The sequence below is a fragment of the Scophthalmus maximus genome, chromosome 6, assembly GCF_022379125.1.
Source record: "Scophthalmus maximus strain ysfricsl-2021 chromosome 6, ASM2237912v1, whole genome shotgun sequence".
Classification (NCBI taxonomy): domain Eukaryota; kingdom Metazoa; phylum Chordata; class Actinopteri; order Pleuronectiformes; family Scophthalmidae; genus Scophthalmus; species Scophthalmus maximus.
In genome coordinates this window covers 23,624,521-23,652,415 of record NC_061520.1, presented here as the reverse complement: position 1 = coordinate 23,652,415, position 27,895 = coordinate 23,624,521, and the positions used below count along the sequence as shown (strand labels likewise).

At 43.2% G+C, this 27,895-nt stretch overlaps 1 protein-coding gene across 5 annotated transcripts in view; it reads left to right on the top strand.

The window, feature by feature from the left end:
- The window catches only part of klhdc8a (kelch domain containing 8A), a 78,912-nt gene that overhangs the window by 48,800 nt on the left and 2,217 nt on the right, over positions 1–27,895 (top strand). For 4 of the 5 annotated variants that reach the window (XM_035631843.2, XM_035631844.2, XM_035631845.2 and 1 more), the window contains 2 exons: positions 20,463–20,564; positions 25,882–26,030. In XM_035631843.2, the coding sequence (XP_035487736.1) occupies positions 20,463–20,564; positions 25,882–26,030 (251 nt within the window). Of the gene's footprint in view, positions 1–20,462; positions 20,565–22,340; positions 22,482–22,696; positions 23,101–25,881; positions 26,031–27,895 lie in introns of those variants that run through there. The other variant, XM_035631846.2, reaches the window with a different exon arrangement.

The window sequence follows — 27,895 nt, the reverse complement described above, 5'->3', positions numbered from 1 at the left end:
AAACTCTCTCTATATGCCTGTGAGCTGGTCTTGGTGCATTGTGTCATACAAATTTTATACAAGTCGTCGCCCGAAATTACTATATTTCACTCAGCTGTGCTGCTTAGAAATACTCGGCAAGGACATACCCCCCTTATTCTCTGGAAGCTGAAGAGTTGTATATCTTATTCTAGGGTTTTTACCATTCCAGATGAACCTTGATATGCTTTTGTCCCAGGAGTTGAATTGAGGTTGTGGTGTCATTATTGGTAAAGATTGAAACAAATACATCAACCATGGGACGAAATTCATCTTCACGTTCCTAATTCTGGAGCTAAAATCTAGGGGGAAAGTTGACCACCTCTGGATGTCTTTTTGAATGTTTTTTTTCTATAACTTTGTAGTTGGCTTGCTTATTGTAACTCCAAGATATTTCATGGTTTTACAGTTCCAATTGAAGCTACATATATCCCTAATTTGTTGAGATTGGAAGTATTTAAAAGTAAGAACTTGAGTTTTTATTGTGTTGATTTTATATCCTGAGTAATGACCATAAACCTGAAGAAAATTCATCAGCTGGACGAGTCCTTTATCTGGGCGTTTAAAAAAATAATCACGTCATCCGTGAAGAGGCCAATTATGTGCTTTTTATTCCCAATCTCTAACCACTCCAGATTAATATTCTGTCGAATGGCTTTTGCTAACGAGTCGATGTAGAGGGCAAAGAGTGGGTTGCTCATACAACAACCTTGTCTAGTGCCCCTTTCTAATGTTATCCTTATTGACAGATGTCCATTTACCTTAATTCTGGCAGTTGGTTCTTGATATATGGTTTTAATATTCTGAATTGATTTTTCATTTAAGCCATATCTTTCGAGTACTAGATATAAAAATGCTCAATTTACTAACAAGGAACACACCTCTCAGTAATAAAAAAATTTATTTAGATGTACGAATATTGAGACGATGTAAAAGAGAAAAGGAAGGGGGGGGGTGTGGGTTAAGGATGAATGGTGATGTTCGTAGTGGAGAATCGGGGTTGAGAGACTCTGGATGGGGGTGCTGTCGCTTGTGTCATCTGTGTGTTTGCAGAGGTACCACCAAAAAGAGTTTAGGTTGACAGGTGCATTTGGGCGTTGATATCGATCAGGTCATTACGTATGTAGGCAAGGTAGGCCAGGGAGGACCAGCATCTGAGGATTTTTATAATGTGTTCCAGGATTTCCTGCTTGGAGGCGAAAGAGGCGCCTCCGATTCTGAACCAATGCCGGGAATATGACTCGGGGGGGACAAACCCTGATCTGAAAGAATCTGGCAGAGGTGGTGAAGGAATTAGAAACAAGTTGCCACTTTGACTGACTGTCATGTTCTCTCTTTAAAGGAAAAGGAGTGCAATGAAAAAAACAAAAATATGCAGGAGTCAAAGTGAATGTGTAAATAAACTTAGGTTTATTACCAACAGTTAGTTCAAAATTGTGCAACAGGTTAACAAAAGAGTGGGGGAGGGGGAATGGAAATGGGACGATGTGCTGGTGCCAAATAATTGAAATTAAGAAAACAAAACAAGGCCTAACTGACTACTATCATCAAAAGAAACAAATCACAAAACAAAGACCTATCTGAGTTGTCTAACAAAAGGCTTTAGAAAGAAATAAACAGGTGGCACCAGCCCATAATACTAGTGTGTCTAACATAAATCAGCTACGTTCTTGCCAAATGTAAGGGTACCCTACTCACCTACCAGTCCACAATCTCCCCACCACAGAAATACATCAACAAAGTTTGTTTCACAACTATTCAGCACACAAAGTACTCAGACAGAGAGCACAATGAACAATAAAAATGGCAGAGAGAGACAGGATCCAGAAGATGGGCCCTTTTTAACTGGAGCACACCACATCCGATTGGCCCGCTCAACAGGTGGACTCCAATCAGGTCATTAGCACCTGGAGAGAAAACAGAAAGGGACACACACAACCAGCCCTCTGACTTTGCTTGGCACGTAACACCCCCACCCTTATAAGTACAAACAAATAATGTTTGGAGCTACAGAAAACAACAAACTAGCTACATAGCACATGCCAAAGCATCAGAACAGAAACGAGACGCTATCGCCGGAACACAGACAAGACAATATCGTCGGAACACAAACGGGACGCTATCATCTGAACTCACAACGAGATAACATCAGAACACACACTAGGCGTTAACGTCAGAACACACACGAGACGTTATAGTCAGAACGGTCTCTGGGCTGTATTGTCAGAGTCGGCATGCAAACTAGGTGTGTCTCTCCGTTTCTGGCTGCTGATCTTTTGATTCTCCAGTTAGCGAAACACTGCCCTTAGAAACAAAGGGTTTGAAGCATGGATCTAATTCATCGGTTTGTGACCTTTCAGTACAGGAAGATGAAACAGTCTTAATCAGACCCACTCCTTTTGGAGTGGACAACCTAGGAGGAAATTGTTGTTTACTCTTCAAAGTAAGACAATCAGCAACAATATGACCCTTCCTATGACAGTAGAAGCATTCACGTTCATCCGGTTAAGGTGACAGTGGGCCTTTAGGCTTCTCATAAACAGGTTGGCTAGGATCAGGTCTCACAGGGCGCTGTACCGATGCTCTGTCTGGGCTGTAGGAGGACACAAACACATTTTTATGAGTCAAAACAAATCAGCCAATACAGCTGCTTTTCTGGTAAATTATTACAATTTTTATTACTTAAATCCTTCAGCTAGCATCAACATAACCATACCAATAAACAATGATACCTGCACTCAAATTTGCACAATACATTCTCAATTACAAATAAACCCAACCTCCAACTACAGAACACACATTACATAAAAAAATGCACCAAATGGGCCTATCTGACTCACCCAACTGTCCACTATGACCCTCCAACATTTTAGACGACTACATACACGCAATCTGGCACTGACCACCTGTACAACACAAGGAAATCACAAATAAATTTTCCCTCATCATGAGCTGCCTGATTCCACTCTCCCCATCACTCTGACATATCATCCATTGAAACCCCTAACCACAACTTGAAGATAATACTCAAAGCGCTTACTGTCGCCAAGAAAACCATACTCAAAAACTGGAAAAGCAGGAAAAAACTTAACATATCATTATGGATAGACCTCTTCACAGAACAAATATCCATGGAAAAAATGTCTGCATCTATTAACCACAGACCACATCAGTTTCAGAAAACTTGGGAGCCAATCCTCTCTGCACTAACCCCCAACTGACATAATATCACATAACATTCATATACACTACCCATCCTCAATTATTTCAATATATGTGTATGTATAATTGTATGAATTTGTATCTGTGGACATATGGCAATGTTTTTATTTATTAATTCCTTCAATGATTATTAATATATTCTTCCTCTTTTATTTTTCACTACTAATATCATCTCACCCACATTAATTAGCTTCTCACAAATGCAAACAAATGTCATCACAACCTAATTTTTTTCTATTCCTATAAGTATTCCCCTCCTTATTTTATTTTATTTTATTTTGTGTATTTATTACTCCATTTTTATCTCTACTTGTACTTACTTATCAACCTTCCTGTCTTCTTCGCGACTCACAACATTACAATATCACCACCTTAACATGCATTAATTAATTGGTGTCTTATTAGGGCCCAAGCTCCACAGACAAAGTCAGAGCGAGGACCTATTGCAATTGAGTGAATTATTATTATTATTACTTTTGTTCTCTCTCGCCAAATGAATCGCTAATTTGAGGCACTTAACATGCTCCAACCTGCCCAAAACTTTGCACACTTTGCACATGCATCAGAACAGTTGGAAAATTTGATAAAATTGACATTTTAGGGGTTTCGGGCATGGGCGTGTCAGAATAACTCAATGAAGCCCCGTACCAGATTCCCCCTTGCATTACATTTGATGTAGATGAACAAAATTTGGTAGGAAAGTGTATCACATCAAGACCTACAAAAAATATCTGGTCGCCATTACCTCCGACCAACAGGAAGTCGACCATTACATTTTTCGCACGTCATACTTTAATCAACTCCACCGACAGACTTCACATCATCAACTTCAAATCTGATGTGTGTCATCTCAAAACCCATGGGATCAAACGATACTCAAAACTTGAGTTTTTATGGAGCCCCTTGCTGTGACGACGTGGAGAAGATGTGGTGATTCGCCATGAAACAGGAAGTTTCTCCTGATCAAAGGCACATGATGTGGGACATTCCTCTGACTTGCATGTCAAATGTAGGGCCCTGATCAGGGTAGAAGCAATTCTAGTAGAGACTACACTAGTAGAAACACTTCTATTGGGATATTTTAGTTTTCACTGCCTAAACGTAGATGAAAAGCCCCCAAAATATTATTATTATTATTATTATTATTCCCTCCACGTATATTTGGTTATCTGGGGTGTCTGCCAGCCCACGGAGAATGAAAAGAAAACAATGAGTCGTTGATTCGTGGTTTGGGTTGATCGTGCAGACGGTCTGTAAACGAGCCATTCACAGCCCGGGCGTCAAGTGACGTAAGTTGATTCCTGCTACTGGGGCGACCACGCCCCCAACCTGAGCAGCACCTCCCCCCTTGAAGTGCGGAAAAACAGATTGCGTCTGCCGGCGTTCGGTCGCGGCTCCCGGCTTGCGGCGGAGGTCGCGGCTGCCGGTGTTCGGTCGCGGCTGCCGGCGGTCGGCCGCGGCTGCCGGCGTTCAGCCGCGGCTCCCGGCGGGCAGTCGCGGCTCCCAGTGTTCGGTCGCGGCTGCCGGCGTTCGGTCGCGGCTGCCGGCGTTCGGTCGCGGGTCCCGGCGTTCGGTCGCGGCTTGCGGCGTTCGGTCGCGGCTTGCGGCGTTCGGTCTCGGCTCCCGGCGTTCGGTCGCGGCTCCCGGCGTTCGGACGGGCTGCCGGCGGAGGTCGCAGCTCCCGGCGTTCGGTTAAGTCCGCTTTGGATAAGCAGGCTCCTTGGCCTGTGAGGCGAATGAGGATGGTGGCGTGGTCTATGGTCATGTATTGCATGGAGAATTCTGGGCTGGGGATGAGGCTATTAGTGCTTGGGAGTGGGGAACCGTGTGGCATTGAAAAGTCTATGAGTATTTCCTAGTTGCTATGTGTATGAAGTATCTGGCAGGGCTTTCACGCCTGGGTGAAATCCATGAGTAAAGACAAGTATGAAGAAATTAACTAATGTTAGTGGCTAAAGCTGTATTGTTAATGGGGGTGTTGAGGTACTTACATTGGTTGAGCTTGGTGGGGTTGTGGGGGCAGATAGACCTGACGTGGGCTCCGCCGCAGAAGGAGCAGATGGGTAGGAAGCAGCAGGTCGAGATGCTGCAATCCAGTTCGTTAAAGTTGTTGCAGACCATCCTCCCGCCCTGGTCTGGACTGGTCTTCCTCTCTTGTCTAACAGAGAGGAAGTAATGTAATTTGTCATTACGAGTACTTGTAGTGTCCATGATGTAATGCCACGTTGAAGTCACCTCCACATATGAAGATTCCCTCAGTTTCTAATGCTATAACATTAAATAAGGATTTGAAAAAACCCCAGCTCTTACACATTAACTAGTGTTACCATCTTGTTTTACAGTTTACCCTTAACTAGAACATACCTTCCATCTTTATCACTTATTTCTTTACAGCTTTCAAATTGTACAGAATTTGGTATACGTATTGCTACCCCCCTGTTATGTTAGGTTTGTTGAAGCTGTAGAAAGTTTTTTTGTAACCTAGTTGTTTAAATTTCTCATGTTCTTGTTTATATCCTGTAAAAACAATATATGATCTTTTATTTTCCAACTTGGAAAGTACCTTTTTCCTCTAAATTACATCATTCAGACCGTTTACATTAAGTGATACCACTTTCACATGGTTAAATGACATTATACACGTTCAATGTCAAGAAATGTAGTCACTGAAAAAAACAAACAGAACAGACCTGAACATACAGTATGGCCAAAAAACACAAAACGAAAAAACAAAATGTGTTGACTTCCAGGAGGGGGTGCTCTTGTCCCACCCCAAGTCCCTGTTGGTGGGTAGAAGGGAGTTCCTCAAACAAGATAAGGGCCCCTCAGCAGTGGTGAAAAGAACAACATTTCACTCATCTACTTATCCAACTTTTAGTAGCCTACTTCTTAAACCTCCCCGATAGACTGACTGTATATTTGTGGTGATATCATGTCAGTAAACAGCAGTAGTGATGCTGTGATGGTACCTACGGTGGGACTGAGGGACAGTTTATTGTTGGGGACCCTGATTGAATTCCTGTAACTTCTCCTTTGCGTGTCGAGGTGCTCCATCTCCTCCTCTCCCTCCGACGTGTTGCCATGGCAACCCCTGTTGAAGTCGTTCCAGCGTTGCTTAATGATCCACTGTGGCGGATCCAGGTAACTCCGCGGTGAATCCCCGTGTCCTTAAGTCGATTGCGGCTTCTTGTGCGGATTCATATAGCTTTGGTCCAGTGTTCCAGTGGATCCTCATCCTAGTAAGGGGTGTTTGAATGTGGATCCCTCTCTCCTTCAAAAACATTTAGATCCCACTGTACGCCTTGGTTTCTGAGCCACTTCTGTTGCATAGTCGTGGTCAAATATCAGCTGCCGCACTTCCACCACAATTTTCTGTTGCCAGGCTTTTTTCAGGACCATCTCTTTGACTGTATTTCCATGAAGTTAACAACCATGGATCTTGGTGGTGAGTTGCAGTTCCGTTTTTGGGCCAGCGCTCTGTGTGCTTGTTGGTTTTGCAGGCTGACGTTGTGAGCAGTTGTTGAACATATGGTGGAAGCAGAGTCCCCTTCTTTGTCTTCGGGTATTCCAAAAGTGCGAATATTATTCCTCCTACTCCTCCCTGTATTATCGGTCAGCCTGTCCTGCAGACTTCTCTGTTGTTATTTGAGTTTTAAAGAGTGCATTTTTCACCTCCATATTCCAGGTTTCCATCTCCTCTGCTTTGGTGATTTGGGTTCCGTGCACTTGTAAAGTTTTACTGTTAGCAGCGAGCTGCTAATACATGTCTTGCTTTACAACTTCAAATGTAACGTCCTTCGTTACTTCTTCTTTCAGTGTGGTCAAGTCTTTTTTCATTTCAGTTTTGAGGTTACGTATCTCTTTGCTAATCAAATCAAGTTCCGAGAGCATTGTCACAGAAAAACAGTGCTCCTGAAACACCTCGTCAGTAGTTCAATTCAATTCAATTTTATTTGTATAGCGCAAAATCACAAGATACATTGTCTCAAGACACTTTACATATGAGGGTCAATATTACAGAGAAAACCCAACAGTTCCCACAATGAGCAGCACTTGGCGACAGTGGAGGAGAAAAAAACTCCCTTTTAACAGGAAGAAATCTCTAACAGAACCAGGCTCAGTTGTGGGTGGCGAAAGGAGAAAATGGGGGAGAGAGGAGGGCAGAAAGAGGGGGAGAGGAGAGAAGAGAGAGAGAGAGAACAGTTGTATACTAATTGCTTTAATCTCTACTAGACTGATACTTATAATAACAGAAATAATAATGACACTTATAAATGCAATGATATTATTAATCACAACAATAATAATAATATTAAAATTACGGAATCGGATCCTGCAGCTCTGGAGTCAGAGATACAATAGGAGAGAGAAAACACAGATTTAGTGACATGTAATGTAAATACATGGGGGCAGAGAGAGAGAGAGATATTTATTTTGTTTTTACAAAAAAACTTTATTTACATGTTTTCATCATAAATCAAGTTCAAATACAGTTAAAGTGAATATTTCCCTTTTTTAAAAACAAAATCAGTCAAAAATTGTGCAAACTGCATATCGTCATTATCAGCAGAACAAAGAATTTTTTCGTAACACCAACATTTTTTTAAAGTTCCTATATTCCCAATGTTTTTATACGAGTTTGGCCCTGAGGTTCACCAACAACACTGTTCTGGCCTCCTGCCCTTCCCTGTTCTCCACCCGGTTCTTCGTGGACACATATATGGCCATCTTAGCTTCACCTAAGAGAAAATTAAGGAGCTGCCACTTGTTGCTCTTGTTGTAGCCAGCTCCCATGATAAAAACCCTCTGCGTACAAATGACATTAAAGAGACTAAAAACCATTGTTAAAAGAGAGAAGAACTCAGTGAGTCTCTTACACTCAGTAAAAACATGGAAAACAGTCTCACACAGATTACAAAATGGACAGTGGTTTAAAACAGCAGGATTAATAACAGAAATCAGAGAATTGGAGGCAATAGCACCATGTAAAATTCTCCACTGGAGGTCGCCAGTTCGCTTCTTTAGGGGAGGTTTGTATAAAACCCTCCACTGTGGGCAAAGTCCGTTTTCACCAAATCTCTGTGACCACACAGTGGAGGGTCTGTTGCTCAGTCCGGACTTTTGAATGCTCTTCACACAGTTAAAGTAGAGTGCCTTTTTGTCAGCTCTGTAGAGAGTCATTTTTTTTTTTCATTTGTAGTTTTGAGTAAGGGGCTGGTCAGTTCTCCCAGGTCTCGCTCAGGAATATCTCCGGGAAGGGATCAGCAGGATCGGGTTCAGTTTTTTTCCTTGTAGCACCTGTTAAGGAAGCTCCTCACCTTCACAGAGAGCCTCTGGGCCCATAGTTCCAGGATCCTCTGGGCCACCCTCACCGACTGTAGCCCCAACAGAGAACCCAGAGCCTGGGCCACTGCATCCACCAGCTGTTTTAGTGTGATGGTTCCAGACCGGATCAGTTTCTCTGTCAGGCCGGGTGTTGCATTGCTGCTGACATCCAGTCTGGTTCCATGGATCAGTGGTTCTCTCAACAACCACTGCAGAGAGTTGGCTTCAGGACACCTTTTTCGATTAAAAAGGGCCAATGATTTAAAAACACCTTGATGAAACGGAGGTAACCCTGTTAAATTTAGAAATTTAGAAACAGTTAAAAACAGAGCATTACCCAACCCCAGGTTATTAATACGCCTAAGGATGCAACTGGCCACGTCTCTCCACACCAGATCTGCCGAACTTGTGAGATACTTCTGTATGAATTGAAGCATAAAAGTGGCAGTCCAGCTGGCCAGGTGGACGAGGCCCTGTCCCCCCTCCTCTCTGGCTAAAAACATCACCCCTTGTGGCACCCAGTGTAGACCATCCCAAAAGAAATCAACCATTTCTCTTTGTATCCCAGCTAGTATGCCTGGGGGGGGGGGGGGGGGGGGGGGGGGGCGGGGGGGGGTCTACACAGGTTAAGCGGTGCCACAACTGGGATGCTACAAGGTTATTTAAAACCAATAGTTTACCTTTAGAAGACATTTGAGGGAGCAACCATTTCCATTTAGACATTTTTGCATCTATGTTCTCTGTAACGGTCTCCCAGTTCTTCTTAACTATGTTCTCTTTTCCCAAAAACACTCCCAAGTACTTAATGCCTTCTTTTTTCCAGATTAGGCTTTGTGGGAGGACTGGGAGACCGCCATGCCATTCACCGACAGCGAGGGCTTCACTTTTTTTCCAGTTCACCCTCATTGCCGATGCTATACTAAAATCACTAATGATACTGGTTAAAAGGTCTGCAACTCTCCGATCTTTAACTAAAACAATAATGTAATCCGCATATGTTGATAAAATCATGCTTCCATTAAAACCAGGTAAAACCAGACCTTGTAGGTTAGAGCGTATATTTTTGAGGAGGGGTTCCAGGGAGAGCGTATAGACAGAGCACAGCCCTGCCTGACACCTCTACACACTCTAAAAGGAGCACACAGCCTGCTGTTAATCTTCAGCACACTCTCAACTTCATTATATAACACCTTGATCTTAGCTATGAACCCAGAGCTGAACCCAAACTTCTTAACGACTTTCCAAAGGAAGTTGTGCCCAACGCGGTCAAAAGCTTTTTCCTGGTCTAGCGAAATCAAACGAGTATCTATACCCAACAAACTAGAGACATCCAAAACATCCCGAATCAGGTGGACATTGTCCACCATGGACCTGCCGGGTACACAGTAGGTCTGGTCCCGGTGGATGACCTGCTCCATAACCTTCCCCAGCCTGGAGGCCAAGACCTTTGACAGAAGTTTATAATCCACACAGAGCAATGACACAGGGTGACAGAAGTGTGAGGACTGCCCTCCTGCAAGACACTGGCATGGAACCAGAGGCAAGACACTCATTAAACACTTCCAGGACATCTTTAGCTAAGATGTCCCAGAAGGCTTTATAAAATTCTACCGTTCAATGCCAGGAGCCCGTCGTCCATGCATGCCCTGCAGGGCAGTCTGCAGCTCCTGCATCTGGAGGGGGGCCTCGAGCTGTGAGTTTGTCTCTTACACGACAGGCAGACCATCACAGAACTCCTGTAGGAGTGTCAGCCCCTCTTCAATTTCACTTTTGTAAAGGGATGCATAGAAACTCACAGCTCGCCTTCATGTATGGCCCCTCCCCCGCCTTTCCCATCATCATTTATTTGGTTTTTTGCTTTTAGCACAAGTTTCTTGATCTAAAAACGTATTGATCGGTGAGGCCAGACTCCGCTCTACGACTTATGTGGAGCCTGGCCGAAGAATAAAAAAGACCTAAGTCTGGGAAATTATCTCCTATTTTCACCCCGTGTTGGTTTTTTGTTTGCTGTAAAAAGCTCTTGCTTTTTCTGATTTGTAGAGTTTCTTCTCTTGGCTGCTGTTCAAACTATAAATGTCGCTGTTGTCTGACACACACTCGTCAGTTTCACATTCATCTGTTTTGAATTTTTTCTGCCTCTCTTCTTCCAATTTATTAGCTTTTGCATCATCTGTGTTTTTAGTTTTCCTCCTTCTTTTTGTTGCCGTCTTTGTTTTTACAATTAATTCCTCCTCCATCTCAGCCTCTTCCACCTGTTCACTCCATAGACTCTTTTTAACGGTTTCACTGCTCCCTCCTTCCTCTTTTTCTTCCACCTCCTTTCCCCCTGTCTCAACCAAAACATTCTCCCCACTCTCTCTCACATCATTCACACACACACCCAGTATATATACAGTACTCACCCCGTGCGCTGGGTCGGACACAGCAGGGGATCTCTGGAGCGGACTGCCGGGCAGCGGCCCCCCGCCGCCCCTCTGTTGGAGGAGCCGCCGGTATCCCCCCCCCGGGTCAGGCGGAGCCGGATCACTCCGCCTCGGGCAGGACTTCACCGTGTGTCCCTCCTTTCCACAACCGAAACACTTCATCACAGATGAAGTGCCAAAAATCATGTAGTCATAATCTTCTACTTTAATATGGAAGCAGAGGTTGAGCTCCTCGTTCTGGTTGTTGAGTATCAAATAGAGATGTCTGTGGTGGGACACTACGTGTTTGAGTAATGGAGACTTACAACCAGACATGATTTTCCTGATCGGGGAAACCACCTTTCCGTGTCTGGATTGCTCTCTACTGAGAAACTCATCGTCGGTTATGAAAGGAGGAACTGTAGTGAAAAGTACCGATATACTGGAACGCACCAGACTACGTGGGTCGTGTGGTTCATGACCGCATCTGCTTTCATAAGCGTGTGCAGAAGCCCGGTGAGACCGTAGAAGCCTTCGTGAGAAACCTTTACGAGTTAGCCCAGCATTTGCGAATTTGGAATGACCAAGGATGAGCAGATTCGGGACCGAATAGTCATCGGCATTCAAGATAATGATGTGTCTCAAAAACTGCAGCTGGAGCCCGCCCGATCTCACTCTGGAGAAAGCTATCCAGGTAGCACGGCAGAGTGAACAGATCAAAAAGCAGAGTGTTGACATGTGTGCCAACTGTTCAGTGAATGCAGTGAGATGCAGGATGCAGCAACAAATGAGCGGGACGAAGAGCAATGGTGAACGTCACTGGCAGAACAGCCCGAAACAGGGTGAGCCGAAACAGAACTGTTCACGTTGCAACAGAGTGCATGGGAAAGGTGAACTCTTTCCTGCACACGACAAAACATGCAGGAAGGTGAGGTAAATTGTATCGGGAAAATTCATTGCCTCTAGCCAGTACAAAGGAAGGCAATATAAATACTGGGTGATGGTTATCGAAGGACCATAAGCACAAAACCTATTAGGGGGAAGTGTTTCAAAGGGAATGGGCCTTGTAATGAGAGTGAATGCGATCAACACACAAGTGTACAGCGAAATATTTGGGGACATAGGGCTCTTGAACTCTAACCCAGTTAAGATCGAGCTAAGCCCGGACGCCAAGCCCTACGTTAACAGCAGCGCCTCGACGGGTGCCTTTTCCCCTCCTCCCCAAGGTCGAAGCCGAGCTAAAAAGCATGCTAGCTTTGGGCATCATAGAGCATGTAACTGAGCCCACTGATTGGTGTGCTCCCATGGTGCCTGCAGAGAAAAAGAACAAGGATGAGGTTAGAGTGTGTGTCGACCTCAAGCGCCTGAATAAAGCAGTCAATAGGGAGAGATACATGTTGCCTACGCTGGAGGACAAACCCAACTGCTGGCCGGTGCCAAAGTGATTTCAACACTAGATGCGTCGAATGGCTTCTGGCAGATTCCTCTCGACCCCAGCAGTCAAAAACTGACCACCTTCATCACACTCATGGGCAGGTTTTGCTTGCGACGCTTGCCATTTGGGATTTCTCAGCCCCAGAAATCTTCCAGAGACTGATGACTAACCTGCTAGAGGGTCACGACGGAGTTGTTGTTGTGATGGACGACATCCTGGTGTTTGGGTCGAGCGAGGAGGAACACAACCAACATCTGAACGCAGTCTTGAAGACCATTAGGCAGTCTGGACTGAAGCTTAACAAAGCAAAGTGTAGTTTCGGCAAGTCTGACATATGCTACTTTGGACACTTAATCAGTGCCGAGGGCATAAAGCCTGATACAAGCAAAGTGAGAGCAATCGCAGAGATGCCGAGCCCGTCTAATGTTGGTGAGTTACGCCGAGTGCTAGGACTCATTAATTACCTGCCAGGTCTTTCAAACGCAATACACCCAGTCACAGAGCTGCTCAGAAAAGAGAGTGACTGGGCATGGGGTGAGCTTCAGGAACGAGCACTGGGTTAGTTATGCTATTGTCAGCACCAGCTCTTGCATATTACGACTCCAATCGCCAAACAGTCGTCAGTGCAGATGCAAGCAGCTACGGCTTGGGAGCCACACTGCTGCAGGATCATGACGGGGAGCTGAGACAAGTGGCCTTTTGCTCACGTACACTGACTGAGACAGAGAAACAATACTCCCAGATCGAGAAGGAGTGCTTAGCAGCAGTGTGGTCTTGTGAGAGATTTGCACGGTACATACAGGGACTGGACAGGTTTGTTCTCCAAACGGATCATAAACCACTAGTACCGCTTATGAATACGTACGATCTGGACAAAGCATCAATACGGTGCCAGAGACTGTTGCTGCGCCTGTTGATGTTCATGTTCCCGGAAAAGAGCTGATCGTTGCCGACACGCTATCCAGGAGTCCTTTGAGCACAAGCAGAGTCAAAGACAGACCAAGACATGACCAACAAACCAATGTCCTCTGACAAGCTCAAAGAAATTAGGGATGCTACACTGAATGACGCTGACCTCCAGACGATCATCTGCTGCATACTAAACGGCTGGCCATGCAGGATGGCTGTGTTTCCACCCTCATCCGTATTCTACGCTGCCAGGAATCACCTGTCTGAGGCAGATGGGCTTGGGCTGTATCAGGACAAAATCGTTATTCCAGCACGGCTGAGAGCCAACGTCCTGAAACAAATCCATAAGCGCCACCAGGGCCTGACCAAATGCCGTGAGAGAGCCAGAATGTCCGTCTGGTGGCCAGGGATCAGCAGCAAATTAAAGGGACCTTGAGGAGATGCACATTCTGTATCGAGCACAAACCACAGCAGAAAAGAGAGCCCCTCATCACCACCCCTCTGCCAGAGGATCGCAGCAGACCTGTGTGAGCTGGAAGGGAAAAATTACCTTATAGTAATTTGACTATTATTCACGCCAAATTGAAATGGCTCATTTACTCTCAACATCAAGCTTTCAGGTCATTAAACAGTTCAAAAGCATATTCGGCAGATAGGGAATACCACTGGAACTGATCAGCGACAATGCCATGCAGTTCGCATCAGCTGAGTTTAAGGACTTCAGCAAGGAGTATGGGTTTACTCACACGCCTTCCAGCCCCCACTATCCCCAGGCAAATGGGGCAGCTGAAAGAGCAGTGCAGGCAGCCAAACACGTCCTCAAACAGCCAGACCCATACATGGCCCTAATGTGCTTACAGGGCTACACCCATCACGGCGACAGTGGCCAGTCCGGCTCAATTGATCATGGGACGGCAAATCCGCACCACGGTCCCGACACTGGAGAAGAGACTGCGAGCCACTCCTATCAGTCGCGACCAGGTGCAGATAAAGGACTCCAAGGCAAAAAAGGCATATAAACATTTCTACAACCGTAGACACTCCATCCGCCCGCTTCCGGAAATGCATGCAGGACAGACTGTCAGAGTTACGCTGGATGGAGAAAAGGGTTGGACAACCCCTGCTGAGGTGGTAGGGAGATCGGCAGAGCCGCGATTCTTACCTGATTGTAACCGACAAGGTTGGAATGTTCTGCACTGTAAATGATTTCTGTAAATTTACAGCAAGATTTCAACAGTATTAAACAGTTATTTGTTAAAACAGCACTTTACTGTAAATAAAAATGACAGTCTGTAAAATTACACTATATTGATGTGTTTTTGATGATGTATTGCTAAAATACTGCAGAGTAACTTAAATAAAAGTGTCATAGAGTATTTATTGCATTCTGAGAAGAGAAAATTCACCAGCTGGAATCCCTTGTTTTCATCATCTATCCCCATCTGTGTAATTATTTGGTGAGTATATATTTTATTCAATCCATAAATCAGTGAAACGTCTATCAGTGATGTTTCCAGGTTGTTTGCATTATCGAATATGTGCATGTGTCATCATGGATGGATTAGACAGCTAGCTAGAGGTTCATAGACTGCTTAGTCAGACAACATAAGCTCATTTTCATGTCTAAGTTACCTTGTGAACACATATTTTACCAGTGAATAAAGCATAATAGTCTTTACAGTGTAAACCAATGAAAAGCACTACATCAGTTGAAGTAACATGAAGCCTTTCATTCATTCTGTTATTGAATAACTCACTTACATTTGTATAAACACCAGATTTCTCTAATTCTTTTGAACTAATTTCTTTCTCTTTCTTTTTCTCTCTTGCACAGAGTCAGAGGTGGTTTAAGAGGACCAGAAGTCAGTCACTCCTCTGCCATCATTCAACTCTTGGACTTCTGCACTTACACTTAAGTACCTTGTTAGAGCCTGAATGTACAGTTTGTATTTGGAAATTATATAATGGTGGTGTTTGTAAAATTCTAATTTGAGTTTTAATTGTTTTGAAACATCATTATATTGACCAATGTTTTGGCCCAGGTTTTTGTTAGTACTAGTTTAATATGCAATTGTTCCGCATGTGAAAAAGTAAAATACAATAAGAGGTTGTGATTTCCCCCCCCCCATTAATATTATTTAATTAAAAAATCTTTGATTTAGCTCTTGACTTGAAAAGAATATTTTGTGCTCTGTGCTTGTAGCCAGATTTCCGGGTTTTTTACAACCAGTAAAAGTGTATTTTACACTTTTTCTTAACAAAAGTTTCTTTACTCATATGTAGTGTGACTATTCATGTGTATTTAACCTACATTTGGATTCATTCAGGTATAAAAAATGTATTTAAAAAAAAGTAAACGGTCAGTCAGTCAACTGTAAGGTACTGTAAAATAAAATAAAAAAACAGCCAGCCAGGCAGTTGACTGTAAAATACTGTGAAAACAATAAAAAACAAGTTCATACTGTATTTTTGAATAACAGTGCAAAACTGTACATTTTAGTGACGGTAGATAAATGTTAATGTTACAGTAACATAAAGGCAACCCTGCTGCCAGCTGATTAATGTGTTTTTTTACAGGGAAAACATTTAACAGTGTGGGTGCGAAGCAGTTGAGGGATCATTTTTGCCTTGCTGTACGAACAGCTCCCACTGGTTGGTTGAGATATCTGCCATAGAAGGAGTGGAAATAATAAGGGTGGTAACTGACGTTCAAACTGAACGGAGGGCAGGCCAATGTGTAGGTCAGGACTTTTGGATGCAAGGGGACTTTGTTTGTAAATGACCATTCTAAAGCAAAATGATAAATTCTCCTCAAAGCAGTGGCAAACTTTGACCTCACAGTGTACTGCAGCACTATCATTAAAGCCCCAGTGTGTAATTTTTGTAATTTTCTGGTGGCATCTGTTGGTAAAGTTGCCAACCAACTGAGCACCCCAACGTGGACAGAACTAAACATGACACTTTCACACATTTTTATTTTTTTTAATTGAAGCAAGAATTGACAACAAACAGCACATGAGCTGTGTTATAATGCATGATCACACAAATCAGCATGTGAACATCCACAGCTCATTCAGTGAGCCTAAATCAGGGGTCACTAATAGGCGGGTCGCGGTCCGGATCTGGACCAAGACGCCGTCCTATCCCGACCCGGACCCACAACTGATACATCATTGAGAATTAGCAAATGTTGAATTGGCGTTTCTGTTTTACTGGTGGAGCATTAGCGTCAGTACAGTGGTGTTGATCTTTTCCTGCTTGGCGTCCAGCGTAGTCGGGAAGCAGGGGATAAGTTTCACTTTCTCCAGGGCTGAAGCGCCATCTCGCTCCGGGACCAACCCCCTGACTTTCCGTATCAGCGTGAATTCTCTTTTAACTTAAGGCACTGTATAATGTTAAAACAGACCGCAACCGGCACCGCACATTCACTACTGCAGCCAACACCTCTTCTGCCCCCCTGGCGCTCGTTGTTTTGTGTATGTGTAACGGTGGTCGGGACAGTCGAGTGCTGTGCTGTGCAGTGTGTGTAGACCTCACTCAAGGACACGTTAAAAGGCTTGCTAGCGGCTAATGCTATCCCTCACAAGTTTTAGCTCCCTTGGTAGTGCGCCCGTCTCCCATGCCGGGGGTCGGGGTTTCGAAAACCGCCCTGTGACACGGTTGAGTGATCCCCCTCTGCCCTTTTTTCACAAATTGCAATTGAGTGTGAAAGAATATTGTTATTTCAGTGTTCTGTTTACTCCATCCATATTTTGTGTTCTGAGACTGTAAAGATGCACATTTTCAAAGCTGTATGATTTGTTCTTATTTTACTTGAAGTGAGAAGAGAACATTATTAGAATACTTGTTATTTGCGATTCCTCCAGGTCAATATGAAAACTGACAATTAACATTGTTTAAGTGATATTGAATTGCAGGCCTTCTTTCTTTATTCGATTTGACAGTTAGATGTTGATAATTAGGCACCCAGCATACTTCAATATGGCACTGAATCATAACGCAAGTTAGACATGATGACATTATGGTTCCGGACCTTTGCTTGAGGAAAATTTCTCCAACTGGACCTCCTTGAATTTTAATTGAATACCCCTAGCCTAAAAGGTAATCCAAGAGCAAAACGTGTTTGGAAGCACAGTTGACATTTGATGTCATCAATACATCTCCTTTTTATCAATTGACTCGATGCAGGAGAACTCTGGGACATATACGTCACCCTGCTGCCCTTTTTTTTCTCCCCTCTGGCACTCTCACTTAAGCATAATCTCCACAGACAAATATTTGAATCTGTAATGAGGTTATCTGTTATGACTGATGAAGGTTCCCAGTGTCACTGTGAACTTTTCTGGACTCCCCCGCCCATGATCAGTGAATCAATAAATAAAAGCAATGCATGATTTCTTCCTGCTGCTCGGTAAATTTCTGTCGGTCAGCCTGTAGAAGACAAGGTCGTTGTCCTGACAGACAGACGACAGAGAGGGTTACTGGAGGTCAGAGCCAGTGTGAATTAAACAAACTGAGCGCTTCAGTAGCATTTATAGAATATGAACAAGGGCCACGGACTGTCACCAGACACCAGACATGGCAAGAGCAGAATCTCTCTGCTAATTAGAGGAACAAAGCTTCCAGAGGGTGTTTGTTGCATGAAGACTCTAATAAAGTGCCTGTGTAATATCACAAACAGCCATAGAATGCTCCACAACAGTCACAACAGTGAATGAAGTATGGCGCTGCAAGCTACAAGCAGCCCAAAAAACTCCACTAGGTAGTGTTGTCACGATACCACAACTTTGATACAGATACCAAGTTAAGCATCACAAAACTCAATATGGAAACAACATCCATAACTGAAATGATACTGATTCAAAGCTTGATACCTTTAAGATCGGAAGCAGAATTTTAAAGGGACGATCACACAAATTCCCAGTTTACCAACCTTGTAATAGATTGATGGACAAGTCTCAAACAAGGCCGCGTCTTGTGTAGCTCACGTGGAAGTGAGAAGGGTTTCCTGGCTACATGTCGCAGTTTGATTATCTGCTGAATTCGAGCCATTTGATTACTACCAACCCTTCTCTGACTCACGCCAACAGCTTCATTCTACCAACTGGCTGTTTCCAGCCACCGTTGTTTAGAAGTTACATGTAGCTAGTATCCATATGCTATTTAGCTAATAGCCAACCTGTAGGGTTTTGTACTCCGAGACGAAGCGTTTTCTCCCTTGCACGATACTGTTTTAGCACGTATACAGGCTCCGTTATGTTGCCTGGTTCCCCATCAGCATCGTCTCTATTGGCCAAGTAGATCCAAATTAGATTTTGTCCACCAGCACTTGGCGTGGAGGTTTTATTATTGAAGATGACATGGTGTTGTTGTCAGACTCAGTAGTAGACATGTTGAGAGGCACGTTTCTCTCTCTGAGTCAAAGCTGCGGCTCACACTGTATCAACGGGGATGAACGCTCAGGCGAATGTGAACTAGCCACACAAGTGTCTGACTTTGCTAGTATTGCCACCTTGTGGATATTCAGACAAATTATACATTTCCTTCTCTCAATCGCTTACACATTTGACCTGAAATTTTAAAAAATTAACTTTTGCAGCGTAAAAGGACCTACATTTTTGTAAACCGTACAACACGACTCCTAATGAAAAGATTTATGCATAAAATAAAGTTTTAAATTAAAATATGCATCAGATTTTGAAGGATTTTATATTGTTGTCTTCTCATTTTAGTGAAACTGTCACGACTGAGCAGGAACTGGACCCAAATGCAAAAGTGATGAAAAAACAGGATATTTAATAATAAAACGAAAACAATCAAACCAAGGGTGTCCACAAAATGTAGCAAACAAAGGTAATCCAAATACTGGAGCCAGGGGGAAAAATGCAGAAACAGACCGGGGCAAATAGCAGGAACAGACAGGAACAGACAACATGAAAAAACAGACGATCCAACAACAGACAAAGGGAAGCACAGAGACTAAATACACACAAGGAGGGCAGGGCAATTAGAACACAGGTGAGACACATTAGGAACAGGTGCAGACAATCACAGGGGCAGGAGACAGAGGAAAAAACAAGACACCAGAAACTAGACAGAGGACAGGAAGTGAAACAACACAATGAAGTAATTCAAAATAAAACAGGAAATGAGAACACAAGATCATGACAGAAACAACCTTCTACCTCCTACAGTCTGACTATAAGCAGTTAACCTGTCGGCTCTGCAGCTTCTCAGATGAACTGTATGAGATGAATTTTAATGCTGTTGTGCAAACTTTAGACCTTCAGACCTACCCCCTATTCCGGTCCATGCTCAATAGGAAGCAGTCCCAGAAAGTGATCGTGTCAACATCAGTGTCAGTCTCTTATTATTCACCATTTTAGATCAGTTAATTAAAGTTCAGTCATAAAAATCATGTGCCAACAGGCAAACTAAAGTGTCCTTTCCTTCTTACTGTACTGTAGGAGAGGTCTGACCTTTGGTCCAGCCCTCCTGTCCCCTCTTTGTCTGTTTGTTGACTGTGTTTGTTATAACCTTTGTGTGGCCTTGCCAAGTGTGTGTGTGTGTGTGTGTGTGTGTGTGTGTGCATGCGTGTGCGTGCAGCTGCCTAGTGGATGACCTGTTTGTGCAAGGTCACTCTTAGGATACATTTTGAGCAGCATCCTGTCCAGCTGAAGATGGACTACAGTTCACGTCAGATACTTTATTAACTTGCACACCCACGCACATATATTCACTCACTCCAGTTTCTTCAGTCTGGTAGAGATTACAGCGGCGGTTGTACAACTGTCCTCTCTCTCTCTCTCTCTTCTCTCCTACAGTCTCACCTCCCACCCTCTTTCTGCCCACCTCTCCTCTCTTCCTCCTCTCTCTCCTCACCCCAACCGGTCGAGACAGATAACCGCCCACAACTTAGTCTGGTTCTGTTAGAGATTTCTTCCTGTTAAAAGGGAGTTTTTTCTCTCCACCGTCGCCAAGTGCTTTGCTCATTGTGGGATTTGTTGGGTTTTCCCTGTAATATTGTAATATTGACCTCACTATGTAAAGTGCCTTGAGACAATGTATGTTGTGATATGGCGCTATACAAATAAAATTGAATTGAAAAAAAAATTGAATTCCTTCTTCTTGTTCCTCCTCTTCTGCTGTAGGTGTGTGGTTGAAGTCGGAGGAGACAGTGGCACTGAAAACAAAGAGAGCTGACTTTGCGGCTGCTTTCCTGCGCGGCCGGATGGTAGCGGCAGGAGGACTTGGTAAGAGAGACGTAAGAGAGTAAACTAAAACTTCTGCTGCTCCAACTCATTTTTGCTGCAGTCATGTACTTTTCCTGTCTGAACAACTTTATGGATTAAAGCACAAACAAGTCTGCATATTGCTTGTTTGAAGCAGCCAAGACTTGAATACTGAAGGTTTCTGTACAACTTGGTGTTTGAGCTGTTGGATAATTCTTAGAATAAAATTGAGAGAAGTATTCTCTCATTCCATCCCTCTATCGTGTCAGGTTGCGGAGTGACATTATTTTAACCGTCACAAAGCACAGGAGAGACTCCTTCACTGCTCCAGGGTGAAACTTGAGTGTTAGGGGATTTGTCAATTTACTCAGATGCTGCTAACCAAAACTCAAAGGAGATATATTACACTTTTTCAGTTTTTCCCGTTCCTCAAGTGTCTTATGTATATTTTTGTGTATGTAAAAGGTCTGTAAAGTTAAAAAGCCCAAAGTCTGGAGTAAAAGGAGCTCCTGTCCCTGAAAGTAAACGCTACTCCTGGAGCTCCTGAAACTCCTCTTCACTTGTCCGGCTGATACTTCCGTGATGTTACTAGGGGCCAGGTAAATTGAGAGTGGAGGCAGACACTTCCTATATGCACTGTAAGCAGTTAACCAATCACAACAGAGTGGCCTAAAGAGACGAGCTAAAACCAAGTGTTCCAGACTGAGGCTGGAAAGTGGAGCTGCAGGAAGGGACAGTCTGAGAAAACTGATGTGTTCACTGAACATTAGAGCATGTAAACCTTTTTAAAGGGCTCATATTATGCTCATATTCAGGTTCATACTTTAAAAAAGGGTCACCACATGAAAAGGTTTACATGCCACAATGTTCAGAAAAGTCTTCAGTGTTCTCATACTGTTCGTTCCTCCAGCGGCTCTTTTCACCCTCTGCCTGTCATGCTTGGATTTACTCTTGACCCGCCCCCCCCCAAAAAAAGCTCAGCCGCATCTGATTGGCCAGTTGGCCCAGTCTGCTGTGATTGGTCAACCGCATTCAGGGCTTGTACGAAATGTCATGCCTCTTCCCTAGACAAGGACGTTCCAAACCGGCCGGCTCACGGAGAAACTAAAAACACAAACGTTGCTAAGCTAAGCAACAATGGCGAATTTTCAACCATACCAGTTTGATCCTGAGTCTGACACCGACAGAGAGGAAAAACAAGCCGGTAGTCCTGATGCTTTTCAACCGAGACTGGAGCAGGACGGTTCAGAGTGGTAAGTCACATTGTTACTGTGTACTTGACCTGACTGACTGAAGTGCATGTTACCGTAGTCAGGGAAACGTGTGACACTGCATCAGAACACTCACAGAGTGAGAAATGTCTGCTGCAAAGAAATACGACCGGTACGTCTGTTAGCAAATCATGTTGCCAACTACTTGGTAACAACAACAGAAGCACTCACCAAACTGTTGTCGGTGTGGCGTGTCTCCTGTCGGGAGGGGGGATGACAGGCAGAGAGAGAGGAGCATTGCTTGACGCACAACTCTTTTTAATCAGACAACTTACGTTGCCTATGTTGGGAAATAAAAAGTTATCCTTCAAAAAAATATAGCTTGTTATCTAGTTTGTTTTGACTAAATCAATTGAACTAAAAGTTGAGCAGATTTATTTTTAATTCACCAACAAATTTGTATTTACCCGTTTTACAGTGAAACACACATTACTTCTTTGATCAATATTTGTCTAATGCAGGGCGGCTGCCTCAATCATTATTTGCTCTATTAGATCTTGTAAAACTTATCCTTTTTCCATATTAGGTTTTCAGAGGAATGATTCAGGTCCCAATTCCTCTCAGCTGCAGGCCTTGAGCCAAATTGCCTCAACTTATACACCCTGCAGAACATCTACAACATCTACAGAATGGACTATGGATCTCTGAGGTGCAGAACAGAAGAACAGTAAGTTTTCTAATTAATAGATGTTATTAGATTTTCATAACAGTTTTCAATATATGACAGGATCCACAGAACAAATTAAGAAATTAGAAAAATAATTTTCTTCAAAATATCTTTATTTTTTGCAAATGTAAGGAAAGCAGTAATATACAGATATACAAAATATAGCAGTAGAGGCAATTTGCAACTGCAATAATGCTTCATTGTTTTTCTCGCAGTTGGTGCTGTGGGATGCCACAACAGGGTCGTCATCGCGTCATCCTTCGGATCCGCCAGGAGTTTCCTGATCCAGCTCAGCAATATGTTGGCTTCCGACCGCCCCTTGACTTGAAGCCTGACATGTGGCGAGCGACCACTTCCTCCTTTTCACGGCCTGTCATATTGGGATGACAGATCCTTGGGGGTGGGGATTTTTTCATCTACTTCACAAATGGTGCTGGGTCCTCTAACACCATCCTCATCAAGTCACCCACAAAATCTGTAAAATATTTCATTCAATTGTTCATTTTCTAGTGTTTTCCTGACTCCACCTTTGTTGTTTACTTAAAATGTTCAGAATTCTTTATTATTCATTTGAATTTGTTATCATGTTTGTAATAATAAAATAGTGTTTTACAACTTACTGAATGTGGGTTCTGTTTTAACAGGCTTTGTGGTGGCGTCATCCTTCTTTGTCTATGGGGAAGCAGGGGTCTTCATGCCCATGGATGTTTTGAATGTTGTTAAACAGTGAAGTACACTTGGCCAACTTCTCAGGGCCTGAGGTTGAAGAGGTTGAACTCCAATATACATGGTTCTTTAAACCGTGGAACATGGGTGTTGCCGATTGGTGTGATGTACTCTGAAATACAAGGGGAAATAAAACACCCCCTGTACCGGAGCCCACAACAGAAACTAACCACGGTAGCTGTGGTGCTAACTCCGGTAGATACCCAGCAAAGACAGTTACTGAAGAGTGCTCATAAAAGACACAGGCTTCGATCTCACGTCATCTAACCAACACTCATAGCGTCAACGTTATGTGGCTGCTCCAGCGACGGCAAGTAACTGAAGCCTGTAACTCCGGTGACAGACGCGATGTTTACATCGGAGGACAGGGCTATCTTAGGCTAACGCGGCTTAACTAACAATGCAGACACAGGAGGCACACATGGTCTTAAATCTTACATCTCAAACACATCGCATTAAAGGACGTGGAGCAGATTCCCGGTGGCCCAAGCCAGAGTCTCCCCCGCTAAAGGCCACTAATGCCGGTAATATTAACGACACAAGTATTGTTTACCTGAGCGTTAGCTTGTGCAACCACGGCTAAATAAACAAGGCAGAACACTACGAAGACACACACACACACACACAGGGTGAAGTCTTAAAAAATGTACATGTCTCTCCTCTGTAGCTTCGCCACGGACAGTTGGAATTGCTCCATCTTGCAAAAAAAGTTATTCTTCCAGTCCGGTGTTGCACTGGCCCAGGCTTGAAGAACAGTCCGACACAAAGTGGTTCGCACACTCGCGGCCGCTTTTCACCGACTGTGGAACATTTCAATCAAAAATAAAGTCAATCCACCTGCTCTTGTGCCCTCTGAGGCTGGGAGTCCATGTACAGGTTTATGTTGGTCTGTACAGCCAACAACAGGCAAACGTTACTAACTCTTTTCGGCATTATGCTAGCGGTCCGTCCGTCGCTTGTCGAGGGAAAACAATGGCGTAGATGCTCTCCGGTGTCTCGCAGTTCAAGGGCGGAGATTCTCAGGTTGGGGCGTGGTTACCCCAGGAGCAGCTTCATGTTTCGTAATAGGATGCTATTGTGTGTGACTGGCTCATTCAGAGCTCGTCTGAAAGGTTAAGCCAATCCACTAAATAACGACCTTGTGTTTCTTTTTCACTTTTTGTGGGCCGGCAGGCACCCCACATACCCAAAACTATGTGCAAAAAGGCTGAAAATGTGATTTTAGCATAATATGTCACCTTTAAGTTATAACCCAAATTAAAATTATCAACCTAAATATGAGCATAATGTCTTCTTTAATACTTACTACAGTTTTTTTATTAGCTGAAGCATTTGTCTTCTGACAACTGAACTAACTGTTAGTGACTCCTCCTCCAAATTCCAGTACACTTTTGTTTCCTGATCCCTTCCAAACTGTCTCTCTCTCTCTCTCTCTCTCTCTCTCTCTCTCTCTCTCTCTCTGCCACATAGGATTTCCAAAGGTTTAGCTCCATTTTTTCTGTATGGTGTTGACTGACGCATCAGAGAACCCACATTACCAACATGGCAATGTTTTCCTGTACCAGTTTTCTTATCTGCGAGCACCAGCTGCATTTCTGCAATGTTTGACTATTTTTATATTGGATAATTACATCGCTTAAAACTGCTAAGTGGAAAATTCCTTTGGAGATGATTGCTGCTTAATGGCAGCATAATTGATCGACCATCCCTACGACCTTAAAGTGCAAATGTATGTGACATTTTTCTGTATGTATGTGACAACTCATAATCCTTAAATGAAGGGAAAACTATTTTTCAAACTTAAAAATCTGTCTCCCGCAGACCAAACAGAATTTACACATAGCAGAGCAACTGTAACTTCTTTATATTCACCAGCATTTGCTGTCTGCTTTTCTGCACAGCAAAGAGGCAAACTGTTGCACAGGTCTATAGCTGGCAGTGTAATCAATGGGATAAAAGTCCAGCACTGTCAAAGCTCCTGTTACATTCTTATTTTAAAATCCAAACCTCAGTTCCTCAGGAGAATCCCTACATTTTTCTTTGTCATATCAATTGCATTATTTTAGGAAGTTTGCAGCGTAAATGCAAACGCATTTGTGTTGGTATCACAGCAGGCAGGGAACTTATTGAACTACTTAAATAAATAAGAAAAAAGAAATCAACAAATTGTTTTGTAGGATCATTTCATCCAAATAACCGATACATAACTAATCCAGTGGAGATGAATGAAACAGCATTAAAAAATGAGATTTACAATATTCAACAGCATCATCTTCAACATCAACAGCGTATCTGTTACTTAAGATATACACAGAGCACAATGTCCAAAGTTTTAATTGGATCTGGTACTTTCTACTTGAGAAATAGTCCTTGTGTAAACCAGTGCACGAATATCGGAGTCTCACCCTCACTGGACAAAGTGTGATGGCAATTTGATGAATGAAATGACCAAGGTCAATGCTGGTCTTTCTGTAAGTTCTGCAGACACAAATGAGTACGGAGGTAAGAAATAGCAGTGTTTTGGAGCCACTACTGTTACATTAGTTGCAGTATTTTGAGCTTAATTTGGATATACAAGTAAATCTGACATAAATCATGAGAGATTTATAGGAAGCATGAATGATTAAATTGCTGCGTGCCTGTGTGTTTTCACATGTACTCCTACATCGTTTAGGTCATGAGCCCTCTGCTCTGGACACAGTGGAGGCCTTTCATCCTCAGAGGAAGAAGTGGGAGAGGTTGGCTCCCATGAGCTTCCCCCGATGCTCTGCCTCCTCCATCATCATCAGAGACCGCCTCCTGGTGGTGGGAGGAGTCAACCAGGTAAAGTAGAGCTCGATTATCTACAGTTGAACAGAACATGAAGTATGGTGAGGACATAACCATTTTGATTGTGTCCCACTTAACTTATTTATACCCTCACCCTTCATGGGGTGGTGCCTTCTACAGCTGCTCAGTGTGATTGTGTGAGGGGTGTGTGAGCAGCGATGTGTGTAGTTGTCGACCTACTCACTGGATGTCTGTCCATCAGGATCATGGCGATGCAGATCTGTCCCTACTTTACTCACCGCACATGACAGTGCTGGACAGTAATGTCTAAGTTCTCCCTGTAAAGAGCAGAGTCATGAAAAAACTAACTAGTTTTCTGTAATATTAGAGTCGCCAAAAAAAGTGAAGGAAGGACCGAAAGGAACCTCTCTACTACACATTTAGTTCAATTAGATCTGGGGCTGGGGGGGTTAAAAACATGATTTAATCATGTATACGAGAAATCATGAGTGAGATGTGCATTTAATATTATACAAGTCGTTCCAACTTTGTCTTTTGTGGGTAAAAAAGTATATTCTGTTACTAATCTTTGGTCTAATTTCTAAAATCAAATTTCTGCCGCAAGTAAACACAACCTGCGAATATGCGACAATGCGCCAAAGAAATATTTCGCTTCTCTTGCTCAGAGCTATGGTTGAGGCTGTGTTCTTTGGCCATAACCAGCTAAGAGATCACAACGTGATTGGTTGTATACTCTTCTTCGTCATTTTTAATGGCGGTTGGCAACCAGCGGCAGGGAGAGCAATCATATTTAAACAGCAGCGAGATGATAGGCTAACGAGGCAGGTGTGTTGCCATGCTATTGGATAGACAAAATGACAGCAAGAAACTGGAGTGCGCATGCATGAGTGGATGAAAAGCAGGCTGAATGAGAACTCCCCCTGAAGCAAGCATGAGAGTAGTCAACCTGACTGAACTTATGATAGATCTCCTTTTAAAAGCTTTTAAAAGGTGTCAAATCAAAGAAAATATGTGGAATGTTACGCCATTGCCCGACGGAAATTTTGCGTCTTCGCGTTATTCACCGCGCGTCATTTGCATTACTCAGTGACAGTGACGAAAAAATTTGCATCTTTGCATTGACTTTGTATGTAATCTAATCACCCGTAAAATTTGCTTTGCATTTTGGTGTGAATGCAGCATTAGACTCTCTGAGATGATATATTGACTCTCCAAATTGTAAATCAGTCACAATCAGGCCTCCACCCTTATCGTCTGGGTATCAGAAAACAATTCCGTCCGGAATCAAAGCAAATGTACCTTGTATATGACTATGGATTACAAATAATCAAGTGTTAGAGCAAAGTATCCAGAAGAAATGCACTGCAGAGTTTCAACCGATTGCAAAGCATGTGAAACCAGGCTGATGTTGCTGATGTTCAGACTTTTTGTGGCATTCATACTCATGAATCAATCTGCTACTGAGGACTGTGTCACACTGTTTAATGCTCCAGAACAAATGAGAAAGTGGACCTCGAGTTGAGGTTTGTTTTTTGTCAGTTTCCAAGGTCAAAAATTTCAAGTGCAACATCTCAATGTAGAGAGGCCACAGACGATTAACATTTCAACTGATGTTATTTGTTTTATGTAAGTGCCTGAAGCTTAACCTGAACTGTATTTCTCTTACATTATCTTAAGCATCCCATTCCAGAGCATCAAATATCCATGATTCAATTCTTGACTTATGTTATTTATTTACTGTGTGGATGTGCTTTGTTAACATTTAAGTTAACAGTGGCCCGGCAACATCACACGACTGCAATCCCATTTCGATTTGGTAGAAATGATTGGAATCATTCAGGGTCCCGTCCCTCATTTTCAGAACCCGTTTAAGAAAATCAGTTTAATATTCACAGTTA